The 19,768-nt window shown below is 44.1% G+C and overlaps 1 protein-coding gene and 1 pseudogene across 2 annotated transcripts in view; both read right to left on the reverse strand.

Annotated features, from left to right (window-relative positions):
• Positions 1-19,768, reverse strand: part of GRXCR1 (glutaredoxin and cysteine rich domain containing 1) — a gene marked incomplete at both ends in the record, with an annotated part of 99,194 nt that overhangs the window by 474 nt on the left and 78,952 nt on the right. The window contains one exon of the mRNA XM_081081287.1: positions 10,984-11,049. Within this exon, the coding sequence (XP_080937413.1) occupies positions 10,984-11,049 (66 nt within the window). The remainder of the gene's footprint in view (positions 1-10,983; positions 11,050-19,768) is intronic.
• On the reverse strand, positions 15,879-17,404 carry LOC308529864 (F-box only protein 31-like; annotated as a pseudogene). The gene has a single exon. The product of its transcript is annotated as an F-box only protein 31-like (transcript).

Here is a 19,768-nt window from a genome sequence, read left to right on the forward strand (position 1 = left end):
ATTAAAGGGAAATACGGCAACTTTCTCTCTAGTGTCTCTGAAGTTTTGTGGTTGTGTTAATAGACTACTATCAATAGCAGTTGAGTCTGGAAACTCCGAAAACTAAAAGCTGAAGTGCAGAGGAGCCACTACCACCTGGGGGCCCCAGGTTACAGTGCCCACTTGAATATGTTTGTTTGTTTAAAAAGCACTTTCAATGCATTATTATATAGAAACTTCCCTGGCCTCTCCCTTCACACATATACTATAGACACCTCCGTAAAGCAGATAATTCAAGCAATGTTTTCCTCATTTCATATTTTAAAAAAGTCATAAAAATGTTAGGATGTTTCCCCAAGTCTGTATAACTTCTCATGGTTGCTATCAGCCTTTCTACCTCAAGGAAAGATAAAGAACCCTGGCAGTAGGATGAAAATAACTAGCCAGCGTTGTGGGAAACTGTTTATTGCCTTCACTATCTGATAAGCATAGACAGAGAACCCCCCTCCCCCCCCCCAAGGCTGGGTGCCTTTGAAGCCCTCCCAAAGGTCTGAGCTAGGCGCCACCTCTGTTTGTCCAGACAGTGGTAGCTGAAACTACTCCCCCATTTATTATTATGTAAATCCTTGCTGATGGGCTAGTCTGCCTGTTGCAGGGGGTCACCTGCCTAGGGCTATGCTATGGGTGCATCCCAGATGAATAAAAGCTTGGTGAGGCCTGAGCACAGGGAGAAGTCCTTCAGGACTTGCCGCCTGGTCCCCCAATATTGCAAAATTATCTCGTGTCTTTTTCTCTCATTTGCTGTGCGGCTCCTCTTTCAGATACCGAACCCTACTCCACGCGAGTCGTGGAAGGAAAAACACTCAACAAGCGTGTGGAGGATAACATTTTGAAAATGATCCATACACATTTCTATTTGCTGTTTTGCACGTGTAACCTTTGCTGGAGTTCACTGGTGGCCTCCGTCAGCTGGGGACAGGTTAGGAGCCATTATAAAATGAAGATATAGAAAAAAGTGAGTGAAAACCAAGCTTCTGACTTGCAAAATAGGAATCTGCAGCAATGTTTGAACGTGAAGCTTTGAAACAAGAATAATGGCTAATGCTGAGAAATGTGGATACTCACACAGACACACACACACACACACACACACACACATACTGGACATACTTACACATACATACAACTTTTCTCTGGAGCATCACAACTGCACAATAAAAGTCACCAAAAAATCTGACTGAAAAAACATGCCTGCCTAAGTGTGTTTAATCCACCATTTCCCCAGCACAAACTACTATATGAACCCCTTTTTCAAGAAACAACTGTAATTTGCTCATATGTTCTACCTTGTGGAAGGTACTTTGGGAAACAACCATTAAGAACATGGTTGCCTTAAAATTTATATATTCTCAGACCAGTTTTCAGATATGAATTTTCTGCAAGATTCATGTGCAATTACCATTTGACTTAGCTATTATATCAAGATGGAAAAGCCATGTAATAGCTCATTTTTATTAGCACAGAATTACTTCGATGGAAAGTAATGGCTGTCAACCCGAATGACACAAACAAGGAACTTTGTTGAGTTTGTAGAGATTCAAAGCTCTTCCATAAGTCAGGTCAAATAAATTTCCTAAAATAAAATTAATTTATAAATATTAAAAGCTAAATTGTCACTTTAAAGGGAATCACAGATGGACAAAGGCCACCCTAAAATAATGTCATCAGAATCCATGCCGTGCTATTCTGAGATCTGTCTTTTACTCAAAGGGTTGTTGAGAGGATTCAATGAGTTAATTCATGAAAAATGAATAGGATGTTGCCTGGCACATAGTAACCACCGAATAAAGTTAGTCATTGTTATTTCATTAATAAATCCTTATTTGAAGGGATTTGTATTAACTGCTGCCTCCATCTAAATTGTTTGTAGTCACATGATACAGCCATTGTCTATCGTTTTTAAAGTCACTTTATTTAAATACTTCTATACTTAGTCTTTTGGTTTCAGATCTTAAGGGAGAATAAATATATTTCTATACATGTGTGAATTCTGATGTCTCAGAGCACAGTGTTGGAAAAATTATAAGACCACTTCCATTCCTAAGAAAAATTAGTTGTTTCAGCCATAAACTTGGAAAGGATGGCTTACATAGCCTGCAGAGTTTATACCCAGTGCTCACAACAACCTCATTTTATAAATGAGGAAATAAAGCCTCTGAATGAGTAAAAAAATGTTCAGGGTACAGGGGATCAGAAAACTAGAAACTGAAGCACTCTCTTCAAGAGCAAAAGTCATTGTTCTTTCTATTTAACAGTAGTTTCAACCTTATTTACATCCATTTTCCCCAAATACTATATTACATACGATTCCCAAATGTAAAACAGTTAAGAGGATAAATGCTATGACTAAAGCAGAATAGGGTGAGGGGTGGAGGTGGGTCTTGAGACTATTCACTAAGCTTCCCCAGCACTCCATTAGCCTCCAGGAATCCCATTCCTGTATATTCTCCTCCACTTGGTCTTCTAATAAAGATAAACAATCCAGTCATGCCCAGCCATCTCCTTCAAAGAGCACTTTTGTTGCACTGGAACGTTGGCTCCATCTCAAAGAGCTTCTTATAAAGAAAATAAGCTGGCTTATATTAGCCTAAAGACCCAGTGCACCAGTGGGGTCCCTCGGTCTGGCCTGAGGGATCAAGTAGAAACCGGCTCTCTGACATCCCCCAAGGTGTCCTGGATTGCGAGAAGGTGCAGGCCAGACCCAGGGACCCCACCGGTGCAAGATTGGGGCTGGGGAGGAACGCGGGGGGTTGGCCAGCTGGGAAGGGACTGCAGGAGGGCTCCAGGGCGTGTCCGGCCCATCTCACTCAGTCCTGATGGTCAGGACCCCAGCAGCAAGCTAACCTACTAGCCAGAGTGTCTGTCCTCTGGTTGTCAGTGCACGTCATAGTGAGCGGTTGAGTGGCCTTAGCATATCATTAGCATATTACGCTTTGATTGGTTGAATGGATGACTGGACGACCAGACACTTAGCATATTAGGCTTTTAATATATAGGATGCTCCCGTGTCCTAAATCCAGCACCTCCACAGTTTTGCCCTCGGGGGAAAATGTAAAATGAGCTAAGAAATTTCCCAAAACTTAGACAATATTCCAGCTTGGAGGAAGGAGAAATAACTGAAGTTAACATTAGTTAATATTAGCAACAATACAGACTTCCATTTCAATGAAGAGGTCTATTTCAGGACTTTGACCTTCAAGCAACTAAAGAATCTAGGGTAACTTTTCAGTGTCCTGGTGCCCAGCAGAGTGAGAATCTATGCAGACTTAGTTGAGAATAGCACTCAGAGCACAGAATCTATAGAATGTCACTCCTCTGAACAGTGGTTCGGGTAGAAGCATGCCCCTTTGGAGTACAATTCAATTTTTTAAAAAGTGAAAAAGTATTTTTTTTTCATCTCTTTCTGTTCACATATTCTTGCTTAAGGGCTTTTAAAAAATACTTAGTTGTTCATCCCACAAATATGTTGAGTGTCTACTGCAGTGGTTCTCAACCTTCTGGCCCTTTAAATACAGTTCCTCATGTTGTGACCCAACCATAAAATTATTTTCGTTGATACTTCATAACTATAATGTTGCTACTGTTGTGAATCGTAATGTAAATATCTGATATGCAGGATGGTCTTAGGCCAAAGGGGTCGAAACCCACAGATTGAGAACCGCTGGTCTACTGCCAGGCACTGTGCAATGCATTAGGGATGCAGTCGTGAAACCGACACTTCCCTGTTCTATAAAAGAGAGCTCTTAGCCCCAACCTTAGATCTTTGAAGAGGGCCACTCCATACTGCGGTCATCTGAGTTGAAGCAACAGGAACTCCCAAATCTCTCATAAAGGTCCAAGGGACAAAATACAAGTGTGAAGTTCATAAATGATAATCAAATGGATTTTTTGGGAGCAAAACTCAAATTTCAAAAATAAAAAGGCTTTGCTGCTACCTACTATAGAAATAGGGTGCCAAGATCAGTAATTTTCAATATCAGGAAATAAGTACACTTCTTATTCTTAACTTCAGATCATCTGATCCTATTCCAGAAGAGCTTGAAAGTCCCTTAAGCATTCAACCAAAGAGGAAGCAACTTATCTGAGTCTCTGTGACAACAAACCTCATCATTCAGATTGTCTATGAAGCAGACTTAATCCATGCAACAAATTGTCAAAGAGTGCACACTTGGCGTGTAATCATCTCTGCATGATTCAGCTTCGTCCCTGTATTTTGCTTGAAACTATATTCAACATTTCAACTCAGCAAATGCTTATTAAGTAGCTAATAAGCACCTCTCTGTCTGACCACGCTGCTAATGAATAGTTAGCAGAATAGAGATGGAAGCATCATCAATTAGCAGAGTTGCGAAAGAAGCCATTGAACAAAATGCAGACACAGGAAATTTGTAGCTTATGATACTCAATGGATAAGCCTGAATGTATGAGTCTGATTCTTGAACCCAGTGGGATAAACTGCCGTAAACCTACTTAAAAGATGTTCGGATTTCAGAGAGCAGCAGACTCAACACATGGCCTGATTTCCCCAGTGAGTAGGTGGTGCTCTGAGACCATAGTCTCTGAACAGGCTGTGGCCATCTCCCCACGGGGAGGGGCCATCATATTGAACGGTGCTTCTCCTGGGAAGGTGAGGACAAGCTTTGACAGCTCAGATGTCTTGTACAGACAGCCTGGGCCTTTCCAGCATCCTCAGTGTGTTGCTGGGCATCTTACCTCTGTTCTAAGTGAACAGCAAATTAGCAGTCCCCAGCCTTCAGGGAAGAATCAGACAGAAAATGGACATTATGTTGGCAATCTTACTAGAAATGACAACAAAATGTTTGCTCACGTCTTCAAAAAAAAAAATAGCAAGGCAAAAACTTACTTAGATCTTCTCAACCAACTGAGAACTTTAACCCAGTATCTGCCAGTACAAGGTGTTTGCTGAGACACCTCGGGCTCCCTTGCGTTCTGTGTGGACACCATCAGGGTCAAGGAAAGTCTTACCTCTTTGCTTCTAATCTATAGCCTGTTTATTAATATAAATAAATACATAAATATAGTAATAAATCAATTTTACCTTAAAAATGGTGTTTTTATTCATCTTTTTTTTTTCCCCCAAGGATTCTCCTACATTAAAATAATGTTTTTTTTCATCTTTTTCATCAATGAACTGCTTTGCCTTCTCAAAAAAACAAACCCCACCTTGGATGCAAAAGGATGCAACTCAAAAATATTTACTGGGTGCCCGTTATTTGCAAGCCCTGTTCTAGGCACTAACAGTGAAGAACAAAACAACGTAGACAAGAATCTGTGTCCACGTGGGGCTCATAGTCTGTGGGGAGGACCCCGTTTCTGAGGCGCAGACCTTGTATTGGTACAGCTAGCCTTATTGAACCCAAGTCTCATACCAGCTGTCACCATATTTCACTTGCTTCTGTTGCCTTTGGCCAGCTCTTTATGTTAGAGGCCACTGACAATTTTTGTTAATGAATCAGACCCACTCATCTTTCCAGAGCAATTTTCACTCAGGAGAGATGGATGCTAAGATTTTGGGACCAGAAAACTTGAAATTATTTGCTAACACTTTCTGATGGCCCAGCTGCAACTGCTAGCATCCTTCCTCATCATCACCTGGGATTAGCGGGGCCTGAATTACCAGGACCAGGACAGTCAAGTCTGCTATGTAGCACACAAGTATCAGCAAATTAAAACTGAACAGAATCTGTCTGATTTCTCTCTAAAGTTACCACCAATTTACATATCTTCCATGATGCACCACAAGTCTCAGAACCCAGTGTTAAAACCATATGTTCCCAGGACTTAATACTGTATCTACCTCCCAGTAAACTTCACACCTGGGCCTTGGGTCCTACCCCTATGGTCATGTTTCTCAGAAACCTACATGACACTTAATTCAAGAGTGATGAGAGCATAGATTCATGGTTAATATCATGGGCTTTGGAGTCAGGCTGAGTGGAATCATAAATTGAACCTTGTCTAAGGTCTTAAGCAAGTGATTCAACCTTCGGTGACTCAGTTACTTTGCTGGCAAAATAGGGATAATATTAGAATCCACCTTGCAGAGTTGTTGTGAGGTTTCAGAGACTTAATATATAAAATACCAAGAATATTACTTGCTACAGAGTAAAGACTCCAACGCTGCCTACCTCATGAACATTTAACTCCTGCTCCATTGCCAAAAGCCAACCAGAAGAATGCAATGGGTTTGGATCTGAATCTTGCAACTCTTATTCACTTTGTTTGGCTTCTCCAAATGATTCTCCAGAGCCAGTCTCTTTTTTGGGGTTAGTTTGTCTTAAACCTCAGCCCCTTTCATAGACAGAGCCCACCAGGGCTTTCTCAAATGGCTTCAAATTCTCTACCAGTTTGGTTATATGGGCAGAGCAGCCCAACAGAGCTATAGCACCTTAAAACTCCTATAACATTAGAAGCCAGTACCATCCCATTCTTTTTAACATCAAAAACAGTCTTAAATATCTGTGCCTTGTTTATGTCATCCGTAGAATGGAGACACGCTTAATGAAGATAACAAAATCTTCTTTCCAAAATATTTTGAGCTGAGAGCGATGTTACATTAATATAGCTTGGTGCTATTAATACAGTTGTAGAATTGAAGAATTGCAGACTCAAAGAAATAAAAGCCCATGAATAGCTAAGTCAATCATCAATCTTTAAGAAGAGTAATGAGGGAGATTCACCTTGTAAGAACCTGAAAGTTTTTATTAAACCACAAAAAGAAAGACAGTATGATTTGGTGTAAGAAACAACATATCAGTGGAAGTTACTATAGAGCTCAAAGACCCAAGTATAAATGGGGGTTTATTATAATACTAGAGGCCCGGTGCACAAAAATTTGTGCACTCAGGGGAGAGAGGGGGGTCCCACAGCCCGGCCTGTGCTCTCTCACAGTCTGGGACCCCTCAGGAGATAACGACCTGCTGGCTTAGGCCTGCTCCCGGGTGGCAGAGGGCAGGTCCAATCCCTAGGTGCAGCCCCTGGTTGGGCTCAGAGCAGGGCTGATTGGGGAGTTGGGGGTGCCACCCCCTGTCATGCACAGAGCAGGGCGGATCGGGAGGTTGCAATGCCACCCTCAGTCACGCTCAGGGTAGAGCCGATTGGGGGGTTGGGGCACCACCCCCTGTCACACTCAAGGCAGGTTCGATGGGGAGGTTGCGGCGCCACCCCATCACGCACAGAGCAGGGTCAATCAGGAGGTTGGGGCGCTGCCCCCTGTCACTCACAGATCAGGGCCATCAGGGGGGTTGGGGCTCCGTACCCTGTTATGCACAGAGCAGGGTCAATCAGGGGGTTGGGGAGCTCCCCCCTGTCAGACACAGGGTAGGGCCGATAGGGAAGTTGGGGCACCGCACCCTGTCACACACAGAGCCACAGGGCGATCAGGGGGTTGGGGTACCTTCCCCTGTCACGAACAGAGCAGGGTGGATAAGGAGGCTGTGGCCCCGCCCCGTCACACACAGAGTCGCAGGGCGATCAGGGGGTTTGGGCGCTGCCCCCTGTCACGCTGATCCTGGTGCCGGGAGGCCTCGCGGCTCCGCTGATCCCGGTGCTGGGAGGCATATTACCCTTTTACTATATAGGATAGAGGCCTGGTGCATGGGTGGGGGCTGGCTGGTTTTCCCTGAAGGGTGTCCTGGATCAGGGTGGGGGTCCCGCTTGGGTGCCTGGCCAGCCTGGGTGAGGGGCTGATGGCTGTTTGCAGTTGGTCACACCCCCTTCAGGGTGGGGGTCCCCACTGGGGTGCCTGGCCAGTCTGGGTGAGGGGCTGAGGGCTGTTTTCAGGCTGGCGGGTGACTGAAGCTCCCAACCGCTCCTTTTTTTCTTTTTTTTTTTTTAATTCTGGGCCAGCTTTAGCTCTGACGCTTAGCTCCAGCTCTGAGGCCTCGGTTGCTGAAAGCAGGTATCTGGTTTGTTTGGGTTCTATAATCGAAACACTGTTTCAACTCCAGCTCTGAGATCGCGGCTCGCTAAAAGCAGGTTTCTGGGGTTTTGTTTAGATTCTATATTTGTAACAAAGTTTCAAACTGCAAGCTCAGAGGCCGGCAGCGGCAGGCGGGGAACGTTGGCTTCCTCCGTCACTGAAGCAAGCAAGCCTCATGTTCGCTTCAAGCCGTCTGGCTGCCGGCCGCCATCTTGGCTGGCAGTTAATTTGCATATCACCCTGATTAGCCAATGGGAAGGGTAGCAGAGGTACGGCTAATTACCATATTTCTCTTTTATTAGATAGGATAAAATCAACACAACAGAGCAATAATTTAGTAGATGAATTCGGACCCTGCATCATCATATGTTAAGAAAAGGGAATTGCATTTTATATGAATTAAAGACCTATATGTGAATAATAAAGTTAATATAAGAAAACATGAGACAATATTTTTCTGACCTTAAGGTGGAAGGGTGATTCATAAGTAAAAATTCAAAAGCACAAAAGATAAGGAAAAATTATGGTTTTGATTATATTAGAGAATTTCTGTTGCATGAACAATACCACGAAAGAAGCTGAACAAAGGGAAGGAAACATTGCAATGACTAAAACCAACAAAAATTTAACATCTAGAACAGGGGTGGGCAAACTTTTTGGCTCGAGGGCCACAATGGGTTCTTAAACTGGACCGGAGGGCCGGAACAAAAGCATGGATGGAGTGTTTGTGTGAACTAATATAAATTCAAAGTAAACATCATTACATAAAAGGGTACGGTCTTTTTTTTCAGTAGTTTTATTCATTTCAAATGGGCCAGATCCGGCCCGCGGGCTGTAGTTTGCCCACAGCTGATCTAGAATATAGAAGCACCTTCCAAAAATCAACCCCAAAAAGCAAGTCCAAGACGTTTAATAAGCAAGGTATAAGAATGCACAATTTACAGAAGAAGAAATGGTAAAAAAAAATTTAAAAAATCTAACAAGTATACAATGACATGTCCAAACTCAGTGGTAATCAGAAAAACATAAATTAAAAAAAATAAATCAATAAAGCTCAATAAAACAATTTGCCTATTACCCTGGAAAAAAATTAGACAACTGTAAGTTAGCGAACAATGTAACTTAATTGTCAAGAAGCAGGAACATACAAAACCTCTTTCTCTACAGGAGGAGGTGTTGAATGGTGCAGCCATTCCAGAAAGCCATCTGGCACTTCCTGGAAAACTAAGTCTATGCATCAGCTCAGAAGCAGCAATTTCTACTTCAGGGAAACCCATAGGGAACATGCTCAGGACTGTTCCTTGAAGCACTGTTTGTTTGATGGAAGGAGTTGGGGGCTATCGGGGTGCCCATCAGTGGACAAGAGGGTAGATAAGAAAATAGTAGGTGGGCTTCATAGAGTTACACAATCCAAAACAGTAGCTATGAGCCACATGTGGCATTTAAACTTAAATTTAAATCAAGAATAATTAAATAAAATTAAAAATTTAAGTCCTCAGTCACACTAGCCACACTTTGAGTGTTAGATAACCACATGCAGCAATGGCCACTATTTTAGATGCCACAGATATAAACATTTCCATCACCGAAGAAAGTTCTATGGAGCACTGTTGTCCTGCAGAACTACACAGCACTTAGAAGAAACAGGCTAAATGTTCACACAGCAATATAGATGGTACTGAAAAACATAGTGCCTAGATAAAATAATATGGCACAAAATTACATATATTTCATAACATATATCTCATTAAATTTACATAAGTTTAAAAAGTGCACAGAAAATAATACATTAACCAACTTAATTCACATAAATAAAAAAATACGTATTCACCCAAATTAATGGTTCCATGCAAGTGGAGTAGGATATAGGTACCAAGGGAAAGAAATTAGCTCCTCCCATAGAGGTTTTCAAAAGGAGTTTTAAACTATCAAGTGCATACCCACATTGTTTGTCCTTCTGAGAAGGTCACAATATGAAACATGATATGAATAAAACCAAGGGGCACAGAGTTCATTTGGGACATGAATCAAATACTCAAAGAAAAGCCATACAAAAATCAAAATACTTTGAAAAGCACCCAACAAAAAGAGGGTCAGAGGAATTCAGAGGTGGGAGAGATGGGGAATAATTTGGAGAAGAAGTGATGTTGCAGATGGCCTCAAGGACTGTGGAGGGAAAGGAGGAATTGGAACAAGAGCATTACAGGCAGACAGAACAGCTTGCACAAAGGAATGGCAGTAATAAAGCACAAAGAGTTCTTTGTTTTAACTGAAGTGGAAGGAATGGTAGACAATGAAAAACAAGGTCAGCAAAGGAGACTAGACCAGGACGAGCTGGTAAGGGCATACACACTAGATCCAGGTAAGCAGACAGCCTAGTTCACCTGGGAACACCTAGGCTCATGTTTGCTATCCCAGAAAATTATAAAGCCCCCTTTGCACTCTCAAAGTCTCCCAGTTTCCATGGTAAAATACATGGTTTTTCTACATATAGAGAAAAGCAAGCTTAGCAGAGAAGGATTAGGGACTTTCTGGTTGCATACTGATTTGATACATTGCATATTTGAATAAGTATTTCTCTGATGCTGTAATAATCAGTATAAGAACAAAATTTAAATGTGCACTTTATAGAAATAAATTTTTGTAATATTTAAAAATGATCCATGAGAAAAATAAAATAATTTACATGAAAAATGTTAAATATGCTTTAAGACAAGTATTTGATTTGAAACACCTCATCAACATCACCTCTATTAGAGAATTAGGCTCTACTAAAGCAGACTGGAATTTTCACCTAATACTATGAGGTTGTTAGAAACAAACACTAAAGCCACTCTAACTAGAGAAAATTTAATGACAGGTGACATCAAATTAAAACTGCCACATGTATCCAGTTACATATGTGTAAGAACATGGGAAAATTCAAGTAGGAAAACTCAGTTACAATCAGAATGTGTTTAACATTTGGGTTACTAAAAATAAGTTGCTAAAAGCACAATTACCTCAATTTTGGTTAAGAGGTCTTGCAGTTCTCCTGATTCATTCATTGACAAAATTTTCTCAGCACCCTATTAACAAGAGAAGGTAGGGGGGGAAAGAAAATCCATTTTGTTAGTATTGGAGAAAATAAAGTTCTAGCCAGGAAAGTTTTAAGCTACAAAATACTGAACATGATTCTTCCCATCAGATCTCAGTAAATTTACAACCAGGAGGCCAAAGAGGAGAAGAAATGTATCTTTCCTTTCACATGTTCCCATCTAGTAAGGCTTACTGCGGGCAAGAGGGGGGCGGCCAGCAAGAGGGGAGCGCTAGAGAGCCCACCGCTGTCAGAGTAAGCCCAGATGTGAAAGGCTCCAGCACTCCCTTCAGAGGTGTGCAGGGAGCCTGGAGCTGCTCTACCATCTGGGAAAGGACACCTCTGAGCACATGCCCAGCCTGGGCTGTCTCTGCCCTATTCCAGGCGTCCTGGGCACGGTCTTCCTTAGAGTCATGCATGTAAAAATAACAGTAGCTAAAATAATAAAGGAGTTAATAACCACTGCCACTGAGCACATACTGCGAGGGAGGCACCCAACATCATCTAATCTGATGCGTCTGACTCTACTCATAGCAGAAATCGAGCCTTCGTGAGATTAAATAAGTCCAAGGTCACCCAAAAAGGAAGCAGAGTGGGAATTTGAACACAAGCAGGGGATTGACTCCAGAACCCATGTTTTCAACTTCTCAAATGTTCTGTGAAAATGAGAATTGGGGCAATGTCTTCCCTTTCCACACTTTCCAAAAACTCACCGTGTTTCTTCTAACTACCCACTTTCCTTTCCTTTCCTTTCCAGTCTCTTCTTACAGTCTCCCACTCAACTCCCCAGCATGTACACATAGAGTGGGAAGAAGGAAAACTTGGGGTAGTTATTTCTAATCAAAGGCAGAGTCCCCATCTGCCTTGTTCACACCATATCCCCGGCACAGAATGTTGGATTCACTGTCTATTCATCAACAAGACAGGGAAAAATATCATCACACAATACATGCTTTTTGGATTCCTTTTTGCAGGGCAGGGTAGAAAACACAGGCTCACTTCAAAAAAGAAAGGTCCTAGTTCTGAAGGAGGTTACAATACACTTTTATGTAAACACAAGGCAGAGGAATGCACAGGGTAGAATGGAAAATTAGAGCCAAATGAATGCTGCAGACAAGGGGCGAGCTAGGGAATCTCAGCAGGGGGAACAAAGGATCTGCTTATCGAGGGCAGAGAAGGATGTCTGAAGTTGCTGGCAATTGATGTGGCCTTGAAGGTTATAGGTGAGGTTTCTGCGGCAGGCTCGGCCACTCCCATAGTGATGTAAAGGAGCCTTTGGTTCTGCATTTCACTTCACTTCAGTTTATCTTACATAATTCATGACATCTTAATCACCATCAGAGATGTCAGCTTGATATATTAAAAAGCACCATGAAAACATACACAGGGCTACAGAGAATATATGTAGCTGTACGGGCAGGTTATATGCTTTTATTTGTGGGTAGTTCTGCTAGGAATATAGATGTGACAACCCCTAACGTGAGAACAAAGGTAACAAAAGCACCAAAATAAAACATTAAAGTCTAAAACGTAGTAATATCCGGTAATATTTTACCACTGCTACATTCTATTTCCTTTAGGAGTTAGCGAAGCTATGATGGGAAACGCCTCTGGGGAATTGGGCACAGGAGCCAAAGCAGTAAGGAAACAATATGTGAGTCATTTTCCATCAACAAAAGAAAATGCATCGCAATCACTCCAAGCAAAATGAATGGACCAGAGAAGCTATCACACATCTGCTTCCCAGCGCTGAGCTCAGCGGTCAGTGTGCTTCAGTCAGTTGTTTAGCACAGAGTGCATAGGCCAGGAAAGGACTGGCTCTTACCATTAAATGCCTGGGATATGCTCAGCCTCAGTCAAATAATGCCAGCACCATCACTATTATGGAAGTAGATTCCACGTTTCAGATGAGATGAGGGTTTTGCGCACTCCGAGCAATGTACCTAACTAAAGGCACGCTAATACTTGCTCTTCAAGACACTCGGTGTCTAGTGTGCAGGTGATGCACCAAGTGCTTACGGTGGGAAAAACTTTGCCCTGGAACAGAGACCTGATGGTCTCTCTCTCTCAAAGGTTGCTACTCAACATGGCCTCCACCCACAACTCCATCTGGCCAGGCTTCAAATTGTTTCCTTAGAAGGAGCCTTCTGGTCCTTGTGTACGCGCTGAGCAGAAACAGTAGCTAAAACCCTCCTGTATCTCCACGGGGTCCCACATCCTTGCAGAACTGAAGTACAATATCCCACAGGCAGACAAGGAGATCAGACGGTGCCCGCTCTGCTCCTGAGCAGCGGCAGGAGGGGATCTCAGCCTCATCGGCAAGTTCCAGGGCAAGTTCAGACCCCTGCCATCCTCACCCTTGGGGCTTTTGTTAGGATGGTTCTCAAGCTCTCCTGCTCGGCACCGCATCTATATATTCCAAAGGTCTCCTTCCCCACAGTTCTCCATCACAAGTATCTCAATTATTGCTTGGCCTAAAAAGAGACTCTTGTGTCCACAAAAGAGTGTATTTCCTTTCAGACTGATATTCTTAGGAAATAATCTTTTCCTGGATGGCATTTGGCTAAGAATGTCATAGGTGAGTTTGATAGTTTTTAAATATAACTCCACATTCAATTAATCATTCTACTACCTGGCAAAGTTTACCAAGACTTCCAATAGACCTGTATAAATATTACTAGTGTATTGTTCAGTTGATTCAGAATCTTTTTTTTCCCCTAAAAAATTAATTCAATCCTGAAAATAGTGATAAAAGCAATGTATTAAGAGCATTATAGACAGTAGCTCTTTTTATCATCAGTGCAAAGTAAGCATTATTATCTCAATTTTTTATTAAACTGATAAGAACAGATACTACACTTGATCTTAGCCAAAAGGCCAAGAAGCGATATTATCTCAATTTTTTAAATGAAGAAACTGAAACTTAAAGAGAATGAAGGACATTCCCAGGGAGTTCAGTTAATCAACACAAGGCCTGGTCAGATCTCGAATTCAGGTCTTGCTGACTCCATAACCTACACTCTTTTCATTGCGCCATGCATGCTAACTGCTTACTGATATGATTGTATTAGTGCCCTCCAAAAAAGTGGTACAGCTCACAGGGGACATTTCAGTCTGTACTTTGAATCACTGCTGGGTAGGAGCCCAAGGTTGTGAAGTGAATGGAAGCTTTCACAACGACTCCAAACAGAGCGAATGTGTCAAAGAAGCCACAGAACATCCTAGCTCTTGCCCTTTTATATCTCATTATCATGCCTTTTTTAGTTGTTTTTTTTTTAGGAAATATAATTTTATTTGAAATTAGTAATAAAGTCTCATAGAGATGTCAGAGTTAAATATACAGGTATAAATATTGCCTGCTACATGACCACTGTCATATAAAGAATGGCAACTCCTTTCTCACACCAGATGTAGTGTAAGAGTCCAGAATTGCAGAGAATGTAGGAGTCGCAGGCTCATGGTGGCCCCCGACCACCTCTGGCAGACAGAAAATAAGGAAAGCAAAACTTATTTCTTCACAAATACGCAGTCCAGTGCAGTGTGCTCCTCACAGCTGCCCAATCATCTCTGTTTGTTTCAAGATCCTTCATTGCTTGGGGCTCCTAAAGGGAGTGGTACTGATGGTGTAGGGCAGTGATGGCGAACCTATGACATGCGTGTCAGAGGTGACACGAACTCATTTTTTGGTTGATTTTTCTTTGTTAAATGGCATTTAAATATATAAAATAAATATCAAAATATAAGTCTTTGTTTTACTATAGTTGCAAATATCAAAACATTTCTATATGTGACAGGGCACCAGAGTTAAGTTAGGGTTTTTCAAAATGCTGGCACGCCGAGCTCAAAAGGTTCACCATCACTGGTGTAGGGGGACCCAAAACAGGCTCAGATATATTTCTTCTCCCAGCAGGAACCTCTCTTCCCAGGTGTGTGGACCTGATACTGAGAGTTCTGTCCCAATTCCCGGCTTTCCCAACCCATCCTACTCTGTATTGAGGAGGAGGAGGGCAAAGGAAGGAAGTAAAGCAATAAACAGGGACAGGGAGAAGAGCCCTGCAATGTACATAGATGCCAAAGACTTCTGTTGGGAAGTTCTCTGTCCCGCCACCTAGGAATGAACAAAGCTCAGTTGGAGTCTGAGTCAGAGGCGTCCCCGGAGGAAGATGAGCTGGAGCTGCTGGCATCTTCATCGCTACTGCTGGAGTCTGAGGAGCTGCTGCTTTCTGCCTTTCCCCCATGTTCCTTCGTTTCTTCAGATCCCCGTGAGGAATGAGAACAGTCTCCATTTGTCTCTGAAGACGCCATCCCAGGAGCCTGTGGCCCCGGCTGTTTAAAATAGCCCACAGCCTTAGTGCCAAAGCACTAGCTATGCTTTATGGAGATAATGTATCTGTTAGGTAAGCTTTCATAAGGACTGAGCTCTATTGCTATTGGCCATGAATTCAATGTTAATAAATAAACAATAGATATTAACTAAGATGTCTTTATTTTTTTGTGTGATTAATCACTATGCTTTAATTATGTTCAATTTGTAACAAGGAAATTGGGGGTCACCACAACATGAGGAACTGCATTAAAGGGTCTCAGCATTAGGAAGGTTGAGACCACTGGCCTAAGGTTTATTTCTACCTCAATTGCTGGCCCCGGTCCGGGCTTGGGCAGGAGGCAAACAACTGATGTGTTTCTCTCACATGGATTATTTCTGTCTTTCCCTCTCTCCCCCTCTCTCTCTAACCATCAATGGGAAAATATCCTCGGGTGAGGATTAAAAAAACAAACCAAGGTGGGTAACCTGGTCAGAAGGTCAAATCTTCAAAGTGGCTAGAAGCTGCTCCTCTCAGGGGGTCTGGACTGAATGTCCTTGAGCATCCCCAGGAAGGCCTGCGGGGATGGTGCCTCCACATTCTGGAAGGTGTTCTGGACTCTGCAGGACAGGAATACGTATTTCAGCTCCAGCCAGATGAACCCGAAGTGGTTCTCATCGAACAGGATGAAGACGCCAGGGCAGCGACTGGGGTAGGCCAAGCCATCAGAGGTAACAATCTTCACGCCATAGAAACACATCCTGCAGGTTCGGGGGAAGTTCTCGTCTCTTGAGCGCACGCCCACAGGCAGAACAAACGGGACAGGCTGCTCCTCCGAAGCTGCAGCCCTGGACTCTCCACCGCTGGGCTGGGCAGGGCTCTGCCAGGCATGGCCCTCGCTTTCCTCAGCCCCGTCTTCTTGCTGCTGCCGCTGCTGCTCCGGGTCACCTGCTCGTCGATCTCCTGGACCCCGCGGGAGAGCTCGTTGAAGTTGCGGAAGATCTCGCCATCCGGCTGGATGCGGCGCAGGAGGTGGATCTCCAAGGTCCAGATGAAGTCCGCCGTGACGCTCGTGGCCCTGGCGTCCTTCCCATGGAAGCTGAGCATGGCAAGCACTGGCCGGACGTCACAGCATCCGCCTTGGAAGAGGCCTGGCCTGATGAGGTCGTCCGGGTGGCTGGGCGGGAGGTAGACGCGGCGTAGGTCAGGGAGTAATAGGGCAGTCTGTCCTCCCGCAACAGCACCCGCCCGCGTCCTCCCCTGAGCCGCGCTGGTGAGTCCTTTCGCTGGTCTCTCTTGATCCACTGGACGCTGAGCCTGTCCTTCTGAACCTGCATGTGGCGGCGGTGGGACAAGCTGTAGAAGCCGTCCACGCACTCCACGTGGCTGATTTCCTCTCCGTCAGGCGAATTCTGAACAACGGCGGGAATTGCCGTGGGCCGTCCATATCGGTGATAACGGGAGGCCAGCACTCGAACCAGTAATGCCTAAGCCGTCCACCACGACATTCAGCAGTGTTCGATAGCTATGATAGCTGCCACAATCCCAAAATGTGTCTGTGTGGGTGGAACAGCCTCGCAGAGACTTCTCGATAAGACATACCCCTCCTCTCCTGGTTCGGCAAGGTTTCAGGAACGCCATACTCCTCCCGGCAGCGCCGCCTCCAGATGCTGTCCATGTGCAGGGTGTGGTGGAATTGGGTGCAGGCCTGGGCCAGGCTGCGCAGATCCGTGCCGGGGAGCGAGGCGAAGACCTCCACCAGCAGCTCGGGAGGCAGGTCCTGCAGCGAGCAGTGCGGGGCGGCATGGGGCTCGCGATTCCTCCCCTCCCCGCACAGCACCGCGCTGCCGGGTGCGCCTCCACGTGCTTTTCTGCCGGGGCCGGGGCCGGCTTGCCCTCAGCCGCTGCCCTCTCAGCTGGGCCCTGGCACTCCTGACACCGCTTGCCCTCGGCCGCTGCTGTCTCAGCTGGGCCCTGGCACTATTGACAACACCGACATCCCCGTGAAGAGCCCACGCGGCAGAGGCAAGCACACTCCTCCATGCTTCCACACTTAACAGCCACCACAGAGTGGGCCTCCAGCCCTCCGCAGGGTTTTAAGCTGGCTGGGTCTGCCTTAGACTCCAGCCATGCCCCCTCAGAGAGGAGCCAATTGTAGGACTTTAAACCCATACCCATTAACAGTCGCCTCCCTTTCCCAGTGCCCCGCCCTGTCCTCCTGCCCTAGACCCAGGCAGTCACTGATGTGCTTTCTGTGGGGAGATGCCTCCAGGGATATGCCTATGGGGGGGTGGGTGGGGGGACATTTCACAGAAATGCAGTAAAGAAAACACACAACTGTGGTACATCTACACGATGGAATACTACGCTGTGGTAAAAAAGAAGGAACTCTTGCCATTTGCAACAAACAGCATGGTTGGAACTGGAGAGCATTATGCTAAGTGAAATGAGCCAGTCAGAGAAAGATAAATACCACATGACCTCACCATTTGTGGAATATAGAGAACAACATAGACTGATGAACAGGGACAGATCCAAAGACAGAGAAACAGCGATCAGACTATCAATCCCCTAGTTATTTTTAATACATTGCATATGCCAGGAAGGGATCTGTTTCATTACCCTTCCATACACAAAATTAGCTTTATTCTCAATTAGTTGCCGCCTTAAAATCCTGAGTGGTGAGCTGTGACTTGTGAACAAGCCATTTTGTTTTACGTGTAACAAATGTCTCAGAGGAAGATAAGACAGTTTACATAACCTTCCCTCATGTGTGGGCCCCCACGAAGAGACGCACACCTTCAAGGAATAAGAAAAGGCTGCGAGAAGAAACCAGCCCCCTGCTGACTAGGCCTGCCAGGGGGCATGCCCACCATTTCTGGTGCACGAATGGGCAACGTGTACTCAGTTATATGTGTGTCCATTCACTCATTTCCACAGTCAACACTATTTTGAGCTCCTATTATGGGCTAGGCGCTATGCTAAGCGTAAGAGATACCACAATAAGAAAATAAATGGCTCCCTGTTGCTGAGGAAATGTAGTCTTTTGGAGGAGACAGATGTTAAGCAAAAGATCACATAAATAAGTATAAACTTACCACTATCATCAACGCTACAAAAGAGCCATTGGTACAAGATGCTACAAAAGCATATAACATGGTGAATTTAACCTAATTAAAAAGATCAGTAAACGTTTTCTTCATAAGGTAATGATGCCCTAGCCAGTTTGGCTCAGTGGATAGAGCGATGGCCTGTGGACTGAAGGATCCGGGCTTCTATTCTGGTCAAGGGCACATGCCTGGACTGTGAGCTTGATCCCAATGGAGGCGGGGGGGGGGGGGGGGAGCAGGAGGCAGCCGATCAATGATTCTCTTTCATCATTGATGTTTCTATCTCTGTCTCCCTCTCCCTTCCTCTCTGAAATCAATAAAAATAAATTTTTTTAAAAAATGATGTAATGGTTACATATCTTTAGGAAGAATAATAGTTCACTGAGCACAAAGAAAAAGGGAAAGAAATTAATTATGGCAATAGGGTTACCAAATATTATATGTACATCACCCTTTGTAGTCACCATATCCTTTCATTCAAAATGAGAAAATCTATGTTTCATGAAACTTTCTGTGATATTCTGCCAGAGTCCATTTATTGTCTTCACTAGCTGAGTATAGACAGAGACCCCCAAAAGCTAGTAACCTTTGAAGTCCTAGCAAAGGTCAGGGCTGTGCGCCACCCAGTTAATCTAGGAACCACCCAGTTAATTTAGGTAATAATAGTTGAAGCATCATCCCCACCTTAGTTCACTTAATTTCTTAGATACTTATGTAAATCCTTGTTGATTATTGTTGATTAGGTATTCTGCCTATTTCTGGAAATTGTCTGCTGATGAGCTAATCTGTGTGTCATTGAAACCTCCTTACCCTAAGGGCTACTCCAGATCAATAAAAGGTTGGAGCGGCCTGAGCATCGGTGGAAGTCCTTCTGGACTTGCCTGCCTGATCCCCCAATATTTCAAAATTATCTCATGTCATTTCTCTCTCATTTGTGTGCGGCTCCTCTTTTCAGATCCCGAACCCTAATCCATGCAGGATGTGGAAGGAAACACACTCGACAATATTCTGCATATTATTTTGCATCGGTGTCCTGGAGGAAACAGAGGTAAGATAGGCCAGTGTAAGCAATCTACTTCAACAGTAAGCTGAAGAAAATAACAGATTGGTATAAACCAGCTTGTATCTAGCACTATTCTAGCTTTCCGTGAAGAGTTACTAATTCAAGAGTTTCTGGACACCATTATCAAAAACATATAATAGCCCTGGCCTGTGTGACTCAGTTGGTTGAGCATTGCCCCAAGCACTGAGAAGTTGCTGGTTCGATTCCCGGTCAGGGCACAAGTCCAGGTAGTTG

Source organism: Myotis nattereri, assembly GCF_964212035.1.
Source record: "Myotis nattereri genome assembly, chromosome: 1".
In the NCBI taxonomy this organism is placed as follows: Eukaryota; Metazoa; Chordata; class Mammalia; order Chiroptera; family Vespertilionidae; genus Myotis; species Myotis nattereri.